Source organism: Colossoma macropomum, unplaced genomic scaffold (genome assembly GCF_904425465.1).
Source record: "Colossoma macropomum unplaced genomic scaffold, Colossoma_macropomum, whole genome shotgun sequence".
Lineage (NCBI taxonomy): Eukaryota > Metazoa > Chordata > Actinopteri > Characiformes > Serrasalmidae > Colossoma > Colossoma macropomum.
In genome coordinates, this window is record NW_023494803.1 from 19,249,068 (window position 1) to 19,269,153 (window position 20,086).

Here is a 20,086-nt window from a genome sequence, read left to right on the forward strand (position 1 = left end):
TAAGTTAAAGAACTTTATTAATGTTTACCAATGCTTAAGTTGTCAAACTGTCCAAATACTTTTTGGGGCCACTGTGACCTACACTTCCAAATACAGGAACAAAGGAAACACATTTGAAACACATTATTGATGGTGGCTGATATTTCAAAATAGGTTACAGGCCGTACAGTATTGTAACAGGTGTAAGTTCTCAGTGTAGTCATACATTCTAGAGTTTAATGTAGTTGTTGTCCATCAGGTATCTCAAACACTACAAAACAAATCCACATGTTTGTAAAGAAAGGGCCTCGCTCAGTACAAAATCCCCAAAAGTTGTTTAGTTTGGGGCTGTAATGTCAGCTAGCAACGACTTGAGATTTTACAGTTTTACAGAAACACTGAGTGTGAATGTGTGGGGCTAAACTGCTGTAGCCTGAATAGGTGGATATATGTAAAGGATTTGGTTTTAATGACAAAAAAGTCACAAAAGCAAAACAGTTTTTACAGTTTAGTTTTTCACACACATGGCATACTTTTCATAAGCATGATATGCAGTTTTATGTTGGTGCTAATCATTTTAATTTTAATGAAAAATTTTAAACTTTCATAATACCTGTGCTATTACCAAAAAGTTTACATACAGACCTGGTATAGCAACTTCCTCTTAGCAGGAAGGAAATAACAACTCTATTAGAAATCATTTTTATGCTCTTAATTATCAGTTCTGATGTCAGGCCTGCTGGTAGATATATTAGAAAATGTGTCTATGTAAACTGATAGAACATTTGTGGTTTACTAAACAGGTGATGTGGAGTGAAACTGTGGTGGAAAGAACAGACACAAACACACTGACAGGTAGACAGAAATCTACAGCATGCGTGTCGCTGTGCGTGTGTGTTCTGCAATAGGTGACATGGCACCATGTTGAAGAGTGTGGCACATTGAGAGCCAGATGGTCTCCAAACAGCAGATCTGAGATGTACTGCATGCACTGCCACACACAATGACATACACAGGAGAAGGAGAGTGAGGGTCAAAGTCAAAGACTGACGGCCCTCCACTGTCATCACACTCCCCTCACTGTTTGTGTTTATGTATCCTCAAGGACAAATGAAAGTATCTTAGCAAAGGATGAATAAGTATAATCTTTGTGGAGGACCTTAAACAAAATGTATGTGAATGTTTGGCATTCCTGAATAAATTCCATGTTTTGTTTATTTTCTAAGTAAAAGTACACAAAGAGATACATTTCTGAACATTGTAGTTACCATTACTGTTTCTTTGCTGAATTTAACAAGTTGGAAAAAATACAACATAAAATATGGCATGTACATGCATGTGTTAAACACAACAAATAAACATATATATATTACAGATTTAATATCACACACACACAAACATGAAATTAAAACAATAACATAGACTCTAAAAAAGATGGTTCATCAAAGGTTCTTAAGTAAAGAAAATGGTTCTATATAGAACTCAAAGAAAACTCAAAGAAACCTTTCCATGATTAAAGGGTTCTTTGCATAATCAAAGCGTTCTTCAGATTGATGGAGAATGTGCTGTAGTTGTTACTATATAGTACCCTTTTTTTTAAAAAAGGGTACTATAAGGTACCAAAAAGCGTTCCTCTATTGGTAATACCTTATTCTGGTACTATATAGAACCCTTTTTGCTAAGAGTGTAGGTGCTCTCTAGCCCACGGATTTGTCCCTGTACTGGTTGAATTTGACACCCCTACTGTAGAGGTTGAGTTATTTTCAATTATTTTCACTTAAAGCAATCAACAAAACATGTAATTTGACTAAGGGTGTTCAATCTTTTGCATATGACTGTAATTCAAATAATATTGTAAGTAAATTACTGTATTTTGAGGCACAGATCTGGGCTGTCATCACACCTTACCGCCATGCAAATATATGAATTATCTTTTCATTACTAGAATCAAATTGGATTCTGGTGAAGTAGGGGCACTTGGTTGTTCAGATTTATCTGCGTACATACACTTGTTCTGATAAACTTGTTTTGTTGTCACTGATGTGACAAAGCCTCTTAGAATTCGTAACAGAAGAAGCGTCCCACGGCCATATTGCTGACATTCCATCTGCATAAAGTGTACGAGCAGCTGAATACAGCATCCAAATCAAAGTATCAAGAAAAAGTAAGCTTGATAGGAGATGTTGATCCATACCAAATGTTTAAGTACTGATTACGTGTTGTGGTCCAAGATAACATATCCAGATATCTATAATAACCTTAAATCTAAAAGGGTTTTATGCAGCACCCAAAAGGGTTCGTCTATTGTTACAAGTTTGACATGATAACAACCCTTTTCGGTGCTATATAGAACCCTTTTCAAAAAGGTTGTACCTAGAACCATCTACAGCACATTCTGAGGAACGCTTTCATGATGCAAAGAACATTCTAATCATGCAAAGAGTTTTTGAGTGTTCATGGTTTTATATAGAAACATTTTCTTTACTAAATAACCCTTAAAGAACCATCTTGTCTGGCAATAAACAGACTGCAAAAGTCTATCATCAACAGCGTCAACTGTCTTCATGAACAATTCTCAACACTCCAAAATGATAAAGCAAAACTACAGAATCAATACGTCAACTGTTTACATGTGACAAAATGATGAAAGCTGACTTTGGCGGATAATGGCTGAAAGTTTTTGCTGTTAATTAGATGGCTCAACTCTTCAGCCTCTTTTCCTTCATAACGTCAGCCAGCCGACACGCTATAAAAGTTTACACCGTTTTATTTTTTGTTGTTATTGGTACTACAACCATAACCCAAGCTGCATACCATGGCTGTATTTCATGTGTCAGGAGGCTTCATTAACTAATGGTGTACGAACAGTGGCTAACTACTGTCGCTGTCGTCGCTGCCTTGACTGTATTTCGACAATATGGTGGCAGCTGTGTTGACCAGTATGTTAACAACATAGTGGAGTAATTGTTTGTGTGCAACTTTGATTCTTTTTAAATTGCTTTGTGTAACTATCATGTTGCAGGCAAAGTTTCACCACGTAAAGCCAGCCAAAGAGTCTTAACCTAAACCTTACCTGAACTTCAGTGGATAAATAAATGTTTCTGCCTTTTCAGTTTTAAACATGTAGCTTTTGTAAAAAAGTACTTTACAAAGTGAGGACCTTTTTGTTGGTCAATGACATTGTAGTTTAGCTCGGTTTTTTTTCGTTTTTCCTACAAAGTCAAGACATTTTTGCAATAACAAACACAAAAACACACACAGGTTGGCCAGGTGGGAACTGCCTTGGCTAGCATTTCCTTCACAGCTGATGATTTTTCACAACACACTACTTCCAGTTTCCTGTCTGGCCATTTGGAAAAAGTGATCCACTTCCTTAGCCCCCCCCACTGACCTGCTTTTGGAGCGAGGCAAAACAACAACACTGTTTCCACTCTATTCAGCCAAATACAGGCTCTATTACACTACTGAGTACACTTCACCTCACTTCACTTGGTTCTGTGTTATGGCCTGTAATCTTACTGCCTGTCCCTTAAAGCTGTCAGTTATTGGCTCATAAACCCTGGCAAGGTTGAGTGGCATCTGGTGCCCCGTGGGCATGACCGCTAACCTAGCCAAACGTACCTCCCTGTTGTCCGCCACGATAATGAGCTCCACATATTTGGTGGTCTTCTGGGCGTCTCTTTTATGCTGCAAGAAAAAGACACAAATAAGATGAAAGAAAAAAACAAACAATTAGTAAACAGGTCATTCTATGCACATATCGTGGTTTGATTGGTTTTATTTATTTATTATTTAAGGACATGGACACGCTGGAATTAAATAGCCGGTTTTAATCACAGACTCAAAAAGTCCTCATTAGACCAAGAAGCTCTATATAAAAAAGGGGGGAAAAGTTCTCTTAACACACCTTCCTCCTGGGATCATTTCAAAGGCCTTACAGAATTGCCTCTTATCAATTTTGCAAGAGGCTGCCCTCGGGAGCATCTGTATAAAGTCTAAATGGAGACATCCAGCATGACCCAGTAAACCCCTGGAGATGGCATAAGCCACAAAAACTTTACCCCACTTTACCCCACTTTACCCCTCATAAACAGTCCGTAAAAAGCAGCATCAACAGTCTAAACAGTCTCTTTTTTGTTTATTGTGCTACAATACCAACATGGGAGCACTACCTGGATTTAGGCAATGTTGTATAATATTAAATAAGATGCATAAAATATATATTTATTTCAAGGATGCATATTAGGAGTCTTGTGCATTGCGCTTTATTCATTTTGTCCTGTATTAGTGCATAACTGGAGGCCATTATGTAAAAAACTACTAACAATTGCATCATTACTTATAAGAATGTACAATAACACATTATTAAGCAAGGATAATTCACCTAAATTCACATCTTATTAGCATATAATTGGCAGCATTTTATTTCTGAAAGTTCTACTTAGCATCAAGGGACAATTTTGATTAGAGTTCAAAATTGATAAATATGTTGTCAATGACTCGTCACAATTTAAGCACCTACTAATGATATTTTGACTGCAAAATAAAATTGAAATCTCTTTCCTACAAGTGTTTTTGGTTGTTTGGCTGAAGCTGACTTAAATATTCCTGGTCAAATGTTCTTGGCTACCAAAAAGCCAACTTTGGAATTTAGGCAGCAAATCGACTTATTGAAAATTTGTTTATCTTCTAATAAGTGATGATTAAAAGTCGATTTTAGAGTATGGAACATATCTTGAAGTATTAGTGACCTATTAAAGTCTTTTTAGTTCTAAAGAAAAACTTTAGAAGTCACTTGATGCTACCTAGAACCTTTAAGAATCATGTGCTGCAAATTGTCCACTAATAAGATGTGAATTTAGGCATTTACATTTTGGCTGAATAATTAGCATCACAAGGTCTTAACAAAGTGTCTGTTGTAAATTATTACAACCACGGTGCGGGGGTCCTGAGGGATCTCAGACCCCTGAATTAACGTCTTGGACCCCCTAAATGTCTCAAATTCAACTTTTTATGACGTCATGTTGTTTATTACAGAAAAATAGACACTCAAATCAAAAATTCAAAGAATGTTCACTGTTTACCTGCTTCACCTACAATCAGCGAGCTTCTGTCTTTGGTATTCCTAATTAACTACAGATGCAGCACTGGTCTGCCTCAGGTGGTGCTGTAGCAAATTGGTCCTTCATAGCCTAGCAACTGTAACTATGCTGGGAATACCTCTGACAAGCTTTACAATATGGCATAGTGTATCTGTAAATTTGATAATCTACCCAATTTCTCAAGAGATTTGTGGGAAGAAAGAATTACTACTCATCTCAAACCAAAGACAAAAGAGACAAAAGAGACATGTAAGATCTCAATTTACGTGTGGAAAACCATATTACCAAACTAGAAAAGAGTGTTACCAAAAGAAGAATTGTTTAACCAAACATTTTGTTGCCACTAAAGCAATTCTACAACGAGTGTGTTAGTAGCCAGTCAACACTGGAACAGAAGCCAACATGGGACCCCTCAAACACCGGCAAGTATTCCACACACTGATTACAACTAATAATGCCTAACTTAACAGACCTTCAATTATGTACTAACACAGGTTATAATGAATACAGCTTAATGCACAGTGAATAAACCATTTAGAAGTGTCTAATTTGGGCTTCAATGAACAAATAACAAGACCCTAATTAGACCCCGGTATGTGTTTCCTAAAATAAAGTGTTACCAGTTATATCACTACTGTACACCAAATGGTGAGTTTCAGCTGAAGGACTGAAAAGAACACACTGTTGTCAGATGCCATGCTGTGTCACAATATGTGAAGCTTTATGTAGAAGATACAGTACAAAGCGCTGCTATACTTCAGAATGCATTGCAGTGACAGGACTAATAATCGCAAATTTCAAGTTCATTTTTACACTCAACCACAAATTTAAAAATGATGGTTCTTCAAGCGTTCTTTAGTAAAGAAAATGTTCTATATAGAGCCATGAACACTCAAAAAACTTTTCATGACTAAAGAGTTCTTTGCATCCTGAAACGGTTCTTCAGATTGATAGAGTATTTGCTGTACATAGTTCTATATAGAACCTTTTTGTAAAGGCTATAGTATAGTATCAAAAAGGGTTATTCTATTGTAACAAGCCTGACATCATAACAATAGAAGAGCCCTTTTTAGTGCTATATAGGACCCTTTTCAAAAAGGTTCTATATAGAACTATGTACAGCGCATACTCCATCAATCTGAAAACTCCTTTAATCATGGAAAGGGCTCTTTGAGTGTTCATGATCCTATCTAGAACCATTTTCTTTACTAAAGAATTCTTGAAGAACCCTCATTTTTAAGTGTTTGAGTAGGTTTAATGAAAGTTTCAACATGATTTATCATTCTTGGAAGTCTACTACTTCTTCAAAAACTCTTTTCCCACAAACTGTTTTTGAGCTGAAAGACATAAGGAGAAAAAAAGACTAGGCTAGCAACGTTAACTCAGGTAGCAGACCATTAGCATTTGTCTGTTTATCTGAAGGACTGTGTTTCTCTGTGTAAATTTCAAGCCAACTGTCATCTATTATGGCTTTCTATGCTCTCAATATGGCTTTAATTTAATGGCAAAATGCTAAGTGGTGCACTGTGACGCACTAAAAAACTGAACAGTGTTTGGAATTGCATAATAATTACGTAATACTTACATGTGTAATTACATAATGACTTACGGTAATAAATTCCATTTATACACGAAAGCTTTGAGTCTTTTTTCACATATTTTGATTTCAACAAATGCCGAACAGGGCAAAAATGTGCAATATGTTTTTTCTTTCTGCAAGTCAACAACACTAAATTTTAATTCATATTAAATCATGAAAAAATATGCTCTGCTTCACAAATATGAGATTGATTGAATACGTTTAGAATCTGCACTTTCAAAAGAATTTCTCTGCTTGTTTCCATGAGCTATGAGTGAGAAGTAATTTATCTCAGATTACACCATGCTTTTGTTACTGTCGGTAACTGCGACTCCTAAAAGTTAAAAACTTTTGAAATGAAAGACAACATTCCTGCGCATCAGTGAGCTGTGTGTGTCATACATATGATTAATACATATTTATCTTTCATGTTTTATTTCTTTCTATTTAACACAAACCCGTGACATTAGCCTCTCCTTCTCTGGCAATATTTGCCCAAACTCTCACAGATCCGCTCTGGTTTTACGGACCAGTTTCGTCCTTTGTAATGTGATCAGTTAACGCTAGCACAGCTTAACATGATGTAGTTTCCATGGTTTTCATAACAAAGAGTTCTGATCTCTCTCAGGTTCAAATCAAGACATGCAATTCTATTAGTGCGGAGTGAATGAAGCGATATTCCATGGCACATTCTTTCAAAACTGTTATTAACTTCTTTGTCCTTCTTTGTATTTTTCACTGCCGACATACCATCTCTATGGTAGCATTTGGTATTCTAGCAGTGTTATATTTCACAGTTATCCCAGAGAATCTCCGCAGTGACACCGCTCATTTAGACAGTTTCCTTGTGATAAGTACTGCAGGGATATCAGCACTGATAGGGTAGACGGCGTGTTCACCTTTGATGTTTTATGGAGAGCATGGAGCTTGTTTTATCATGTGTGAAATGCGTGGGTTTCTACAATCGTTTCATCAGCTATAACACAGATATCCGACTCTGACATGTGACTTCTCTATATAAGACGGAAATACATCCACAGAAGATGTACATACATAAATGGATTTTTAAAGTTAACACTTCAATCCAAACATATGGACACATGCAGTGATTTTCACTTTAAAATTTCAGAAAAAATTACAGTTAAGTCAGTTTGCCAACAACCAACACAAAACATGTTTACTGATGTATTGTTTAACTAAAGAAGTTTAGTCCCCAATATATTCCATGGGTTTGCCCAATTGTTGGTGAAGACTCCTTCAAACTAGTGAATTCAGTTACTTCAATCTCCTAAATGGCCAGTTTTATTACACACTTCTATAAGCTAAGAATAGCTCAGACAGTTCACTCTGAAGTCCCTGTAGTTACTGAATAATAAGCTTTAGTATGTAATAAGCCTGAGATTTTAAGGGGGTTAAAGTGTACCCTCGGCTGACTCAGGCGTACATGAGCCTAGGTCACCATGGTTAGTTCCAAGTGTCAGCTAGAGAGGTATGAAACCCCATGCTTTAGTTTGTGGAGCAGTGAAACTGTGAGTGATGGAGCTCCATCCAATATGATGTTTGTGATCCAGAACTGATCATCCAACATCAGTACCTCACCTCACTAATGTTGTCGAGGCTTAATGTCTACAAACTTTGGACGTATAAAGCACCGACGCATTCTATGATAAGAGGACCTAATGTGTGAATCAGGTGGATATGATTAGAGCTGCAATAACATCACAAGGAGAAGGTAGTTGTTCATTATAAGAACAGACATTTAGTCAAGTCATTTTGTTTTTGTTAACAGAATGTAGATTGGATTGGGCAGAAAAAGAAAGAAAGAAAGAAAGAAAGAAAGAAAGAAAGAAATGTAGGTTTGACTGGACAGAGAAATTGATAGTAATGTAGATTTGACTAGACAGAGAAAGAGATTAAGAGAGAATGTAGTTCAAACTGGAGCAAAAACGAGAGAGTAATATATGTTAGACTGAACAGAAAAAAGAGAGTAATGTATGTTAGACTGAACAGAAAAAAGAGAGTAATGTATGTTAGACTGGACACAGAAAGAGACAAAAAGAAAGTAATGTAGATTTGACAGCAGAGAGAATGAGAGAGTAATATAGGTTGGAGTGGAGAGAGAGTAAGAGAGTAATATAGGATAGACTGGAGAGAGAAAGAAGGAGAAAGAGAAGGTAATGAGGACTGCACAGAGAAAGAGAGAGAAAAAGAGTGATAGTGTGTAGTGTAGCTTAGACTGAACACAAAAACAGAGAGAAAGATAAAGCCAGGCAGGGAGATTTTCTGACCCTGGTGTTGAATGACTGTAGCAGTCCTCCAGCACTGCTGTGGTTGACAGTGGTGATATTGTGTCCATGGCCACAGGTTCCAGAGGGAAAGGTCAGATGGTCTCCTCGGTAGACCACATGTGTACCGTTCTCAGGCTCAAACGCAGGCTCCACCATGAATGTCTCATTTTCAAGTAAGATGAACCCCCTATGGATCAGAAGTACATGATGGTGTAAATCACTGACAATTAGCTGATTCAATTACAGTTCTTTAGAAAATGATTCAGTGCATCAAGAAATCTCAGGCTGTGACCAAAATAAATCTCCTCTCAATAATTAGTTGTGCTGTATTGGTGGTAAACTATTTAGCTTACTAAATAGCACTAAGAATGCATGACTCTATAATAAAAAGTGCAGTTTCTCATCATCAACCTGTATTCAGTCAACACAGTATTCACCAGTTAGTAAAATACACCAATATTAGTTGCTTGACAGAGGCTAAAGCCGGCTCCTTATTTATGGCTATAGCTGTGCAGGGAAAGAGGACAAGAATCTGGAAAAAGTACAAAACTTAAGTCGAGGCAGTCTGGTAAGATTTATTTTCAGTGGCTTGGTGGCTTCGTTTTTGTACGTTTCCTTTTCTCACTAACATCTTCTTGATGCCTACACGTCCTTTCACACCCATGGTGTTTGGTTGTCTTCTCAAAGTGGAAGGAGGGACAGAAACACTTGTGGATTTTTTCAGATCTGAAGCAAAAGTGGAGCTTGAATTTCTCTTCCCTCTCAAAAATGAAATCTTTAAGTATTGTTTATCTGATGGTGATACCGCAATGTATTATGCTATATATTTAGCTGATACAGTGACATCCAATGCTTCCTACAACAGTGGTTCCCAACTCAGTCCTCAGAGCCCACCAGACAGCCACTTTTTTCCTTTATCCCCAGGTTTTGCAAGTTGATTTGGAATAAAGATGAAGATCATCTGGTGGGGTTGGGAACCACTGCTGGACAAAAGCGCATTGTGGGGGATTACAGTGCCCTCAAAAGCACTCTTGAAGTCCAATTCCTGATTTGAAAACTAAGAGAAAACTAGCCAAAATACCTAACAATTTCACCACATTTTAGTTTGATTGAACTCCATTAAGCTACTTCGTTGCAATTCAGAATTATTTTCAAAGGTACACTGAGGGACTCAGTAATGGAATACAGTCAATACAAAAAACACATCAAGCTTTCTTTTTGGAATTTTTGCTTTTGACAGTAGTCTGAACTGATTTTATATTTGCCAAAAATGAGTGCAGTCTTCATTGAACATTATTATATTTGACTACAACACTGATCCAGTTGAATTGCTACTTTGAATCTGATGCACTGCAATACACTGATGCATTTCTAAAACCCATAATTCTGTCCAAATTAAGAATTGAGGATTTCATATTCAAAAGCCCAACAATAAGCTACTTATAATGCTGGCCTTGTTCTTGTCACACTTCTAGCAATCTTGAACAGCTGCACAAAAACCCTGCAGAACCTGAAAGTTTGAAGAAGTTGATATCTTTTCATTGCAGTTTGGGGTCATGCATTTTCAAGAGGGCAGTGGCGGAGTGGAGTGGACGTTAGAAACTGTGTGTCCCTGACATTTTAAACTATTTCTTTATTTCCCACTTGTTTATCATCTTCAGTAACTTCAGTGATTGGAATTCACCTCCTGAGACCTTTAAAAGTCACTGCACATTTACAAATCATAAACCTACAGACAAAATATATGACATGATTTTCAATGTATTAAGTTTTCAAGTAAGCCTTCAAAAATACAGAATTATGTTAGCACACCTCGAACTGGGAAAATGAGTCTGACCTTCAAGTAATCTCTGCATAAATGGTTGGGTGATGTGACAGAAGAAGAAAATGAGATCAGATAACTCAATTGAAATGCAATTAAAGTATGTAGATGGAATTTCACACGAAAATTGAAAGCAGATGATTCCAGCGTGTACGGAGATATAATATATTTGCTAGCCAACTACTTAGTACTGTCTAATAAAGCCTTTTCTCCTCTTTTGGCCTATGTGGGTGGTTGTGGAAATGTTTCTCCAGAATGTCTGCAGGTTCATATTGCTGTCCCTCCCAGTGTCCACCACACCCTGTTATTCATCAGGAAAAACATTTATACAGAGAAAAACATTTATATGTCCAAAATGTCTCAGCAAGCATCTATAACACGAATGTGCACATATCCGTAAATCAACAAGCAGAAAAAAAAAATCACTAAATAAGTTATGTGCAAACGTCAGACTACTCTGTACAAGTTACAACTATATTTAATTGTAAAATTACACAGATGCCTTAACAACTAAATACAACATCAGATTTTTCAGTATTTAGTGTGTCTAGCCTTTGCATTTATTACAGCTCCAAGTCTTGGAGTCTGGGATACTGCAGTTTTTTCAGAGAAATCTGCAGAGAGATTTTTCCACACCTTCAAAGTTCTGTCTTAGAAGTTGGTTACATTTTCTGCTCCTCACAATCCAAGTAATCCCAAAGACATTCAGTAATGTTGAGGTCTGGTTTTATTTATTTTCCTTTGACTTTCCTCTTCCTCTTCCTTATGCATCGTATATATGGAATATCTGTTATCTGCTCTCCTCAGAAATATCTCCTGAACAATAAACAACTTGTACAGGAAATTAAATAAATGAAGAGAGGTTCGGACAGTATGTACAACAAAATGACAAAAATAGGGTGAAAAGAGCCATGCAGACGAGCTATCACTACATATCACTTGTTCATCAGAAAAAATCTATTGTATATATGAAGAACTCTATCCAAAAATGTTAATTTATCAAAAGACAACTTGATGTCTCTGAAAAATAGGAAAATCATATATTATCAGAATGGTACAATTATCATATGAACACCTTAATATTTTACTCTAAGAAAACCTTGTTCATCATAAGAAAACCTCATATTGCTAAACAGGTACATTTATAATAAGAAAACTCCAAATCTCCAAATAGTAACTTTATCTGAAGAAAATCTCATGCTTCTTGGTTTGATACAACACCAAGAATATTCAGATGTTGTTTAATGGAAAGTAATATGTGCCCATTACAATCTTGAATATGTTAAAAGTGCAGAAGTAGTAGCTCTTCTGTATTAACACAAATTTATCAAATATTTGCACAGTAAAAATGTCACTTTAAAAATGCCTTCAATTTATCAGATGTTTTTTTTTTAAATCAGATAAGTGGAGACCTTTTGAATGAGATAAATTGAATTGTCTGATCCAACTTCAAGCTATTTTCAGAGTTGTTCACTACCACACCTGCAGGGCAGCAAAAGTCGAGGATAAAGGAATAAAAACGAAAAAATGTTGCAAGCTGTGCCTAAAACAGACTAAAAATGTGGCTGTACTGATGTCCTCCCACTCTGCTGCAGAGTATATGAATCACTCAGGGATATATGCAACATGCCTACATATTGTAGGTGGTAAACAGCTTTTATGATGTGTCTGAGGCTCAGTGGAGTCCACAGGGTGCATTTTTATCTACTGCAATCAAACTCAGCAGAGAACAGTTTCTTTCTTTGCAGTTGTGAAAACAAACACAATCCACTGGCAAGGATTTGGGGTAAACGAAACAGCAGTGCACCTAATTGTCACTTAATGAAGACTCATTAAGGGATGATCAGTAGAGTCCACATTTACAAACAACTTCAACACACATCGATCAAAGTGTTTCACTAAAAAATGGTTGAGTGCAATTAAGACTGATAGGTACAGTGGAGAACAGACTGAGAGAAGCGAGCAACCGGAAATCCAACAATAATTAACTGTGTACACACACATATACATATGAAATCTGGAGTAGGTAATTGGGAGAGCCAAGAGAATTCCTTGTGGGCCGGCAGTGTTTTGGGCTGGTTGCTGTGAGCTTGTATAAACTCAGGCATATAAGCACAAGAACGCTCAGACAAACTATAAATGCTACATCCAACTGTATATCTGTAGCAATTTAGGGGTTAAACAAGCAGTCGCCACCTCAAGAGGTACAGCCCTGGTTTGCTGATTGGAACTGAGTCTCGTACAGTGGACAGAGATTAGTTTAAACTGAAATTAGCTTTTGCGCAACTGCTGGAAATTCCAATAAGAAGCTAATATCAGCCCCAGAAATTAGTGTATGAAATTCAGAGCAATGGTATGAATCTGACACAACAAGCAGTGCTCTACAAAGTTCATTAATTCATTTTTGCAGTTTTCATAGGTTAATCATGTGAAGATGGACAGCAACAGTAAGAACTGCAAAAAAACATTGTGGCACCAAGAAGACAAGAATGAAAAAACTACCTTATAAGGATGAGGACATTTCCGAGCAGGTGGGCAGTGAGAAAAGTTGATAGGTCTTTAACTTACTTAGCTAGCATTCATTTGTAGCATATTGGCTGTGATGATTTTAAAGCTTTAGCCAATTGTCATTTTATCACTAGCTGGCCACCTTGTTTATCACAGTGCTATATATAAATAACAAACAGAGTCAGACATGAAGATTTTAGCAAAAGCAAGGCTGCGTGTGTGTAGCAGGAGAAATACAGTGGGCTAGTCTGCATCATATGACTCCCAGCCTAAAAACAAGTCCCACTCCAGCTCTGCATCAAGATGTGTTCTTCCTGTCTGTAGGTGTGGTTCCTCTGTCGATTCCAGAAGTTTCCTCCTCTGACTCCATCCTCACTACTGTTTCTGATCAACTGTTATGCCTCTGTCTCATAGTTACATCATCCATATCTGTGCATTTGAGCCCTACCTGAGCTGAATTAGTTTTATCTGGTGAGGTACTGTAAATGATTATTGATGACATGCGTGATTGTAAACTAGTACATAGCTTTCAAGAGTCTGACAAGCAACGATTTTGGAGTGAATGACCTTCTGGAACTGGCTAAAGCTGAAGCATCATCAGTAATTGTATTCCTGTTTGAATTGACCTCATGATAATATAATAATATTTATTTAATTTCCAGAAGTTTCCTTCTCTGACTCCATCTTCACCACTATTCCTGATCATCTATTACTGCTCTGTCTCAAAGTTACGCCATTTATATCTGTCCAAAGTCAAAATGGCTAGAGTACAAGTTATTTGTCAGAAGATACATCTAAGGAGGTAGACATAAGATACTTCACTTGTTTAAAAAAGAAAAGTCAAAATAAGGGAAGGTTCAACCTGGAGTTAAAAAAAATATTAAAATATTTAGAAAAAAGCAGACTCCATGTTAGACTTGGTAGACTACCAAAATTGTCACATTTAGATAAACAGTACTTAAAAGCTCTCATCTTTGAGAGAGAGGAGAAAAATCAAGCTCCGTTCTTCCACTGTAAGAAGACAATACTATTGGTCTGAAAGGATGTGTAGCTGTCAAGAAACTGTTACTGAGAAAAAGAAAAAGACAAAAAAAAATTGAAAAAGAAAAAAGAAATTTTGCAATAGAACACCATAATTGACCATCTGAGATGTGAAGTAAGGTTTGATGGACTAAATTTGTACTTGAGTTTACTCAGAATGGTGCATTAAAGAAAGAACATCCAGTGAGTTCTGTGGACAAAAAACATCATGTTGATGAGAAAGGTCAACAGAGAATGGTCAGACTAATTTGAGCTGACAGAAAGGCTACAGTAACGGAGATAACTGTGGTGAGTAGAACAGCATCTAAGAATGCACAACAAGTCAGACTTTGAGGCAGATGGTCTACAACAGCAGAAAACCACGTCAGGTTCCATTTGTGTCAGCCAAGAACAGCCTCAGCATAACTGGATAGTTGAAGACTGGGAAAACATAGCCTGGCCTGAGGAATCTCAATTTCTGCTGAGGTGCACAGATGGTAGGGCCAGAATTTGGTGCCAACAGCATGAATCCAATCAACCTGCCTTGAGTCCAGGCTGGTGGAGGTGGTGTAATGGTGTGGGTAATGTTTTTGGCACACTTTGGGCCCGTTAATACCAATCATCACAAATATATCTGGTTGATGAAGGATTTGTGTAATTTTCTGTTAAATATGTGTCTTTTGCTTTTTCTCCTGATGCTAATAAATGAAAAGCTTGTACATAATGGTTGCTTTGACTAGAAATTAAGTAAAAGACAGGTAGTCTCTGACATTTGCACAGAACTGTACATCTGAGCTATCGCTGGCAATTTGGTGATAAAATAGGGATGTACGTTCTCAATTAAGCACCAGGATGCAAAAAAAGCAAGGCCTTTTCTCCTGATAAGTTATTATAACATACAAATAAGATAAACTGGTGCACTGGTGGTAACAGGCTACTAATTCAGAAGCACAAACAAACATAAGCAGGTTTCCATTTGAAAGCATGTCTTATTGTTAAAAAAGCCAAGGGGAGTCTTTTGGTCATTGCGCTTGAGGAATGGAGGCTGCCCCTTCAGATGAGCTAATGAGCTAATAAGTGCAGTGGTAGATAGTAATGATTCACTTGCTTCTACAAAAATGTGTTTGTCCTCAGTGGATGATGTGACAGCATGTGGTTTGTTGAGATAACAGTGAGAACAGAGAAATATATTGGCATTAGTTAGGTTTAGCTATCACCAGTGAGAGTAGTGAGGCTATCAGTACTCTACCACTGATTCTCAATCACATCTTTAAAAGCCTGTTCTAAGGCACTGGTATATCACTGTAGCAAAGTATAATATAATACACCTACTTACTCTTAAATATGAGCAGAACTGCTGTGCTTCACAGCCCTGTTACACTGTTTCTCTGAACTGCTGGCCTATGTATTTGCTTCCTGACTTTTCCTGATGCAACGCAATGAATACTCATTTTTGTTACAGGTCTTCGAATACTGGCACCTGGAAGAGGTTAAGCGAGTACTCAAGCACCTGTGCACATCGCTAGCGAAGTCAGAAATACTTTATCCTGAATGAATCTGACAGTCAAATCCCTTACATTACAGAACATTAACCTCCATGAACCTCCCCTTATCCAGCTTGAGCTTCTGCCTTTGTGATGTGTTTGCTGCACTCTAAGTCACATTTTCAATTTTCCATGTTTTCTGTACTTTGTTTGTAGAGTGTTCTTGAACATTCTGTTTTCTTTAACTAGTTTCTGTCTGTTTCTGAACTGCAGTTATATATTGTTGTCTCTGCTGTAGTCGGCCTGCTGGATTATGAGTTTGATTACTGGAACGGTCCTAATAAAAACATAAAAGAAACTCATGAGAATATCCTACTGAGTTTTGTTCTTCCAAAATACACAATTTATTAAATCAAGCTTGTTGCAAAATATCACTTGCACAATAGCGTGCACACGGTCTTAGTGCTTGCTGATTTACTGGACCACGCTGTAACTTGGAAACTGAACTTGGAGACGTATGGGTAAATCTTGCGTAATCCATTGTCAGTGATTCATTCAGAGATTTTGACCAGATCCAATTTAGCTCATTAAAATCCTCCAGAGTAGGTAACTGAAGTGTGAAGTATATTCTTATTCCTGTGTTTACTTGCTCAGAATAGTAGTGTCAGTAACAAAATAAAAGTCTTCAGCTTTGTTAGATCATGCTCTATACAGTCCTATGTAAAGGTTTGGGTGCCCTCTGGTCACATATATGATGAACTCAGCAAATAAATCAAAATTATGCACTAAAATGTGCAAAATATGCCATATTTAAGTTTGTTTCTTGTAGGAAATGTGTTAACAAAACATGTAAATTGACCAAAGGTACTCATCTGCATACACTCACAGAAAAAAAAGGTATGAAACTATCACTGGTTTTACATCTCAGTACCTTTAGGGAACATAATTGTACCATAATCCACTGAAATTATATATTACCTATATTGTTAGTTGTACTGACTCCACATTCCCCGTCTCATCTCTAGGCTTATTACTTTATTGTTCTGTTTTAAAACGTTAGGTTATAAAAAGGTACAAATACATACTTTTCACCTGCACCTGGGAAAAACTTATTTAAGGTACACAATTTGGACCATAAAACCACTGTTGTACCTTTGAGGGTACATTTACATTGTTTGTAACCTAATGAATGAAAAATATGCACAGTACCTTTATTTCTAACAGTGTATAACTACATTTATCAAAATAAATGCTACACTAGCATTGAGAAATCATGGCATTAAAGGAGGAGATTAGATTAAAAGGCAGAGGTTTTAATACTGAGGTTTTAGGCCTCAGTATTAAACTGTCCTTTGTAAAATCCTCCTTAGACCCCCTCAGGGTTTTATGCAGAAATACTTTAACAGATTCTGAGTTTGTTACATTCTGCGACTCTTTAGAGTTTCAAATTCCATTTCTGGCATCCACACCACAGAAAACTACTGCGTGCAACAAAAAGCAGGAGCATATTTCCACCAGCCTTGAACTGCATCAGCACAAGCATATGAAGCACGGTCTTCACATCTGTCTTCCTGAAGGTTTCCACGACAGGCCGATTCGGACATGATGAGCTTTCATTAAAAAGCTTTGTGTAATTACGAAGAAAAGTCCTTGGAGAGCAGGCTTTGCCACTGAGGAATTCCTGATGCTTGCAGTTAATGTTTACTTATTTGGCTGGTCAGCCTTTTACGGCAAATTTACTACGACCAAATGTTCTTGGTAATTACATTTTACTGCATTACCAAAGGTTTTCATGACATGTTAAATGCTTTTCATCACATTGTGTACTTACGGCATGGACGATTAAGCAGAGGATGATAGTACAGGCTTTAACGGTGGTTTAACTCACTCTGTCAGTTTTATTGTCCCAAAATACGCCTTTATAGATTAGAGACAACAGGCCCATGGGAGACAATATGTGGAGCAATAAATGTTCAACAACTATAGGTTCATAATAACGTTTCTTACTGAAGCACACACACTTAAAGTACTCAGGCTGCTCCTTTATGGTGTTGTAAAGACCTTGAAAAATGGGGTTTTCAAAATGGCCGACAATTAACACTCAGAGTCCATTAAACTGCAGGGAGGCAAAAGTAATGATGTCATTCTCACCTGAGACCCGAGCAAGTGCTGAGGCTGACATCAGAGTGGGTGTGTCCTTGGACCTTGCCATGGTAATAGCAGTTTATCTGTAAAAAAAAAAATAGAAACAACCTGGGTCAATCACTGAAAGCCAAGGCAAATGGCCCTTAGCTAAGTGCTGCCTTTAACCAATCTCTGCTTGGCAATCATTGGATCTGGTAGACCCTCAGTCAACAGCACTGTTACAGTGAACAATAAACATCGTGCTGTGCTGTGAACACGGGTTCAAGGACAGTCAAATGATGGTCCAAGGAACAAGGACTGTGAAGCTGCCAGATGGTGTGAGTAATTCTCAATTTAATCATAGCCACTACCACTGAGTAGGTCCTTCCCCAACTTATCACAACACCACCAAAGGCCTTTTTCGAGTGTACGAAGCTTATTATCTTTTAAAGCTAGCAACTATGGTAGAAAGCTAAGCATACAACAATGCAAAGGAATGAGAGAATGAAGGACAGAATGTGAACTTCTTGCGTGGTACCAACAGCTAAACAGGTCATAATAAGCTCATTCTTCACTTTTAAAACTGTTGCTTTCAACATGTTCCAAAAAAGTTGAGAAAGTGGCAATTTAAGCCTGGGAACATTGTGAAATGTTTGAATAATATCTTACGTGATGCAATCATGCTTGGGTCACTTTGCCAAAAATTGTCTCAGTGAATAATCCAGCAGTTCAAGTGTGATGGGTCAATATCACCAATATCTTCCTTAGTTTTTTTTTCTTAAATTTGTTCTTTGGAAAGGTCCTCAGAAAAACTCAGATTCATAATGTGTTCTTAAACTGCCGAACTGTTCGCTCCTTTGTGCTCTTGTGTGTGCGTAGATTCAGTTCTTACCTAAGAACCAATCCCAAATAAGAAAACATTGGTGAACATCAGAATCTTTGTGAAAACTGCTTAAATGGATTTTAAGAAGAAATTTCTTCTTAGGAACGGTTAGTGAATAAGGCCCAATGTTCCTCAATTAGCAAATACAAAGATTTTAGGTATTTTATCCTCCACTGTGCATAATATCATCAAAAGATTCAGAGAATCCAGAGAAATATCTGTGCATAAAACACAAAAGCCAAAAAACACAACTGAATGTCCACCTTTAATCCCTCAGATGCTGCTACATAAAAGACTGGCATGCTTCTGTAATGGAAATCAACATATGGGCTTGTGAACACTTCAACAAAAAACACTGTCAATAAACAAAAAGTGGTGATGTTAAAATGAATTATGATCATTATTGTGTACACAGATTTTATCAGTGGGCCTCAGGGAAAAAATAAAATAGGAAAAAAAAGTGTAGGATATGGGCCATTTAATTCATTTTATTTGTTTCACCAGAAATGAAATAAAATACAAATGAAATCAGTAAAGTTTGTAAAAAGTAAAGTTTGACCATCTGGACCTGGAAGGCCTGTGCAGTACTGCTACTGGTCTTCCTAAAGACAAGAACCACCCACACTGCCAACAGGAGAAGTGTCTCCTGCACTGGTTTACAGAGAAAACAAATTCCCCGATATACCTCTCAAACACACATACACACACACACACATTTAAGCGACCGAATCCATATACGTCCACATCTGAAAATATCTGCTGGTGACTCAGCTAATGCCCCTCTAAATAATACACTGCTACTGCTGAGTAAAGTCTGGGGCTTGTATTAGTAATACTCAGCCATCTTTCTTTCATGACAAGCTGATTTTGTAGGAGAACCAATGCAAATACTGACATTTCCTAAGCATTTGGCGTCAGTGCTAGACACAATTAGCTTACGAAGAACTGAAGATACACTTACTCACTAGCCATTTTATAAGAAATACCTACCATATAGACAAACTTTGTGGGTTTCCTGACTGTATTTATCAGCCAGCCCTCAAACTCATCCATCAATGGAAAAGCAGCACACACCCCAGAGCAACACACACTGCCATGTCACTACCAAATTAAAATCACTGCTGTGCTGAGAATGGTCCACCACCCGAAGAGTATCTGGGTGGTAGTGGTCCTATGGTGGTCCCTTTCAACTAACAGATGGGATAGATGGTGGCTGCAACAGAAGGACTACAGTCAGTAACTGTACAACCTACAAAGTGCACCTATATAGTGTAAAGAAATGTAAAGAATTACATTT

The 20,086-nt window shown here is 37.3% G+C and overlaps 1 protein-coding gene across 1 annotated transcript in view; it reads right to left on the reverse strand.

Annotated features, from left to right (window-relative positions):
* adam12 (ADAM metallopeptidase domain 12) overlaps positions 1-20,086 on the reverse strand; it is a 184,790-nt gene that overhangs the window by 80,770 nt on the left and 83,934 nt on the right. Inside the window, exons 5-7 of the mRNA XM_036592898.1 lie at positions 17,934-18,010; positions 8,949-9,135; positions 3,601-3,666 (exon numbers count right to left, since the gene is read on the reverse strand). Coding sequence (XP_036448791.1) covers positions 3,601-3,666; positions 8,949-9,135; positions 17,934-18,010 — 330 coding nt within the window. The remainder of the gene's footprint in view (positions 1-3,600; positions 3,667-8,948; positions 9,136-17,933; positions 18,011-20,086) is intronic.